The 3692-nt window shown below is 53.4% G+C and overlaps 1 protein-coding gene across 2 annotated transcripts; it reads left to right on the top strand.

Annotated features, from left to right (window-relative positions):
* Positions 1-1965: 1965 nt before the first annotated feature.
* Positions 1966-3645, top strand: LOC110478285 (interleukin-1 receptor antagonist protein). 2 transcript variants are annotated; one of them, XM_021544833.4, is made up of 6 exons: positions 1966-2152; positions 2238-2286; positions 2368-2557; positions 2660-2830; positions 2940-3085; positions 3172-3645. In XM_021544833.4, the coding sequence occupies exons 1-6, from the start codon at positions 2112-2114 to the stop codon at positions 3382-3384; spliced, it is 810 nt and encodes a 269-aa protein (XP_021400508.1). In that variant the 5' UTR covers positions 1966-2111; the 3' UTR covers positions 3385-3645. The 2 variants fall into 2 exon arrangements, with proteins under 2 accessions (XP_021400508.1, XP_085415561.1); XM_085559435.1 differs by having other exon boundaries at positions 2368-2830; positions 3172-3518.
* The last annotated feature ends 47 nt before the right edge of the window (positions 3646-3692 follow it).

Here is a 3692-nt window from a genome sequence, read left to right as displayed (position 1 = left end):
GACAGCAGCCCCGACCGCCGGCCCCGCCCCGCCCCGCCCTTGCGTCACCACGTCGCGTCCCCACGCCCCTCTTGCCACGCCCTTCGATCCCGGCCCAATGCGTCTGCGCCGCCTGGCGTGACCGTGGGCCCGGGCCGGGGCGCGGCCCAGCATGAGGGCGCCGGAGGGGCGCGGGACGGGGCCGGGGTCCGCTCTGCGGCCTGGGACCCCGCCATGGCCGGACAGCTGGACACGGCCTGGGGACCCTTGGCATGGCCTGGGGACCCCCGACATGGCCGGAGAGCTCCCACACGGCCTGGACACCTTGGCATGGCCTGGGGACACCCACCGTGGTTCATGGCTCACAGCCCTCATCGTGGCTTGGTAACTCACCATGGCTTCAGGACCCCAACTATGGCCTGGGCACCTCTGCCATGGTCTAGGGACCTCCACTGTGTTGTGGAGAAGCTCTTGCTCTGGGGTACCTCAGGCTTTTGGGAATATCCCACCATGTGTGACAGCCAGCGGATGTCCAGCAGGGCACAGGAGGTGTTCTGGGAGATCTCCGTTTCTGGCAATTTCCTGACAATGAGTCATGGTGGTGCCAGTCTCGGCCACAGGAGCTATGCAGGGCTGGATGGACACTTTCAGGAAGTGAAACAGGTCCAGGAAAACACCCCAAAAGTACGAGTCCATGCAAGCCCGGCCACGCACATCCCCCGGCCCTCCCAGCATGGTGCAATCTCTGGCACACCGGATGGACATGAGGATGAGGAGTGCCCCTAAAGGCTGTGTCTCTGAAGGCCATGTCCCCATGGTGGCATGAGTGGGTACAGGAAATGTAGCGGGCAGCAGGTTCCTTCACCTACTGGTGTTGGGGCAGTGAGGCAAGTGGGGTGACAGAGCAGGCACAGCTGGCCATGGCACCAGGGGTCTGGGCAGTACGGGAGTGTGAAACATGCCAATCGCTTGGTTTTAAAAATTATAAAAGTTTAATAATATTAAAATTATTATAAAAATAGTAATACAATAAGTAATAAAAATTTAGAGTTAAGACAATTACAAGACAAAGAATAAAGAACAAAGAATTACAGACGTCCGGATGTTTTTGGACACTAAGCTACCAAAAATATGTCTTGTGAACAAAGGAATAATCCTTAAAAGCAATAACCTGTTGCATATTCATACATCTCATACATGATGCATAAATTCCTTGCAAATTAAGAACTTTTCTGGGTTTTGTCAACTTCTTTCCCTGAATGCTGGTGGTTCCATAAAGATGGAGAGAAGGTGGAAGAATGATTGTCTTTTCCGATAAGGAGGCTGTAACTCTTTATGTGCCCTCTTGCTGTTATCTCTGTGCAAAGAATTTCTTGATTATCTCATCTCTTTCTTGAGCTAGTTAAAAAGTATCTTACATCGCAGAGTTTCTATTTTAACATTGTTATAACCTAAAACTATATTTAACATACCACTCAAGAGAACTAATACAGCATAACCTTCTAACATTACACATATAATAATAATTTTAATATTTGTGAAAAGCTAATCATAAAATACGCATTTTTCACAGGAGGAAGCTGTGGGGAAATGGTGGAGTGGCAGCACTTGCACCACCGGCCCCTTCCGGGACACTGACAATGATGGGTGTCATCACAGCTGGGCTGGACCTGGGAGCTGGCACTGAGTCCAGCTCCCTGCTGGGTCAACCAAATAGCAGACTGGCACATGGTCAGAAGCCTCACACATCAACCCCAAACATCCCCTCTGCTCTCTGCCCCACACACCAGCTCTGGGGCATCCTTCTGCTCTGCCCCACCATCCAACTCCGGATCATCTGGTCCTGGAGTATCCCCTGCTCTGCTCCATGCTCTGCCTCCCCACTGCACTGCAATCAACCCCCACCCCCAGCCTCCAGTAATTGGACAAAACCGGGTGTTGCGAAACCTGGAAATCCCACTCTGACAGCGCTTCCTTCTGGAGGCTCTTGAAAACCAGCCACACTGACGCCAGGCTCAGAGAGCAGCCAAGCAGCACTGCAGGCAGGACAGGCAGGAGCAGGCAAGCAAGTGCCTCAGAGGTTTGCAGATAGTGTGACGTCTCTGCCCAGGATTCTGCAGTCAGTGGCGGCAATGGCATTTGTCCCTGATTTGGACACACTGGAGAGCAGCAGGTAAGAATAGACATGCTGGAGAGAACTCTGGGGATGTGATGCTGCATTCCTGACCCTGACTTCACTATCTCCCTTTGCCTTTCAGCCTGAATGAGGAGACATTTTATGGCCCCAACTGTCTGTGCCCACAGAAGGTAATGCTGTGGTGGTGGGAGTGGTAGGGTCCAGGTCATATGGAAGCCAGGCTCTAATCCTACATCCCCTTTCTTCCCCAGAAGCCCCGACTGGACTTGGAGGGGACATCGCCTGGGGTGGGCATCCAGGTGACAGTGACAAAAGGAACCCTTTCCAGGACCTTTCACCAGGCTGCTGTCCTGGTGGTTGCTGTGACCAAGCTCCTAAAGCAGCCATCACGCAAGGACTTTTCTGATAGTGACCTTGGCAGCTTCTTGGATGATATTTTTGGTATGAGGGGATGTCAGGGGTGGCACCCCAGCCACAGGATATTCTTGGGGGATATTCTTGGACCTAGGAGCAGTATCCTCCTGACTGTCTCTCTCCCCACAGAGCCCGTCTCCTTCCAGTGCATCAGAGGCAGTTATACTCGGGCACCCGTTTTCCGCTACACTCGCTCGCAGTCCTTCGACATCCTGGACATTGACCACAAGTGCTTCGTGCTGGAGTCACCCACCCAGCTGGTGGCCCTACACCTACAGGGACCCTCTGCTGGACAGAAAGGTGAGACCATATGCTCCCATCCCAATGCCCTTGTCCCCAAACCCAGGACTACCTAGGAGCCACCCCACAACCCCAGGACCACCCATTTACCTGTCCCTTCTCTCTGCAGTGAAGCTCAACATTGCTCTGTACCGTCCCCGGCCATCGCAGGGCGGTCCAGGGTCTGGAAAGATGCCGGTGGCGTTGGGTATCAAGGGCTACCAGCTCTACATGTCATGTGTGATGAGTGGCACCAAGCCCGTGCTGCAGCTGGAGGTGAGCAGGGGGTCCCACCAGTCTTTCCTCTGTGGGGCTGGGGGCTCCATTCCACCTTGACGCCCATTTCACCCCCCTGGCTGTAGGAAGCTGACATCAGGAGGGATATTGAGAGTGTGGAGCTGACCCGCTTCATCTTCTACCGCCTGGACAGCCCATCTGAGGGGACCACCCGCTTCGAATCGGCCGCTTTCCCTGGCTGGTTTGTTTGCACATCCCTGCAGCCCCGCCAGCCTGTCAGCATCACAAACACCCCAGACCAGGTGAACATTGCTACCTATGAGCTGAGTGGGCGCTGAAGACCCTGCATCAACCCAACCGGCAGTCACCGGTTTTCAGGCTGTATGTACTAAGTACAACCCTCTGGGACACAACCCCCCTCCCCATCTATTTCATGTGAAATAGCAGCTCTGGGCCCCATGGGCTCGAGCCACCCTAGCCTATATTTATTTATTTATTGTGTCTGCCTATTACTTTGGTACTTATTTACTGTGCCTACATATTTATTTTTGCTTTTAACTTGAGTGTGGATGGAGGTGGAAATAAAAAGTTTTCTAGGACAGCATTGCTCAATTCATTGCTTATGGGGGATGGAGTTATGGTTGAG

The sequence above is a fragment of the Lonchura striata genome, chromosome 22 (genome assembly GCF_050655825.1).
Source record: "Lonchura striata isolate lonStrDom1 chromosome 22, ASM5065582v1, whole genome shotgun sequence".
In the NCBI taxonomy this organism is placed as follows: domain Eukaryota; kingdom Metazoa; phylum Chordata; class Aves; order Passeriformes; family Estrildidae; genus Lonchura; species Lonchura striata.
The sequence above is the reverse complement of the archived record's forward strand: the minus strand, read 5'-3'. Positions and strand labels throughout refer to the sequence as shown.

What these genes read in the sequence shown, in the direction of transcription:
- LOC110478285 (XM_085559435.1), top strand. Translation starts at nt 2,112, where the DNA reads ATGGCATTTGTCCCTGATTTGGACACACTGGAGAGCAGCAG. An exon ending in GACACACTGGAGAGCAGCAG is followed by an intron (nt 2,153 to 2,237) that starts GTAAGAATAGAC and finishes TTTGCCTTTCAG; the next exon opens with CCTGAATGAGGAGACATTTT. An exon ending in ACCCTCTGCTGGACAGAAAG is followed by an intron (nt 2,831 to 2,939) that starts GTGAGACCATAT and finishes TTCTCTCTGCAG; the next exon opens with TGAAGCTCAACATTGCTCTG.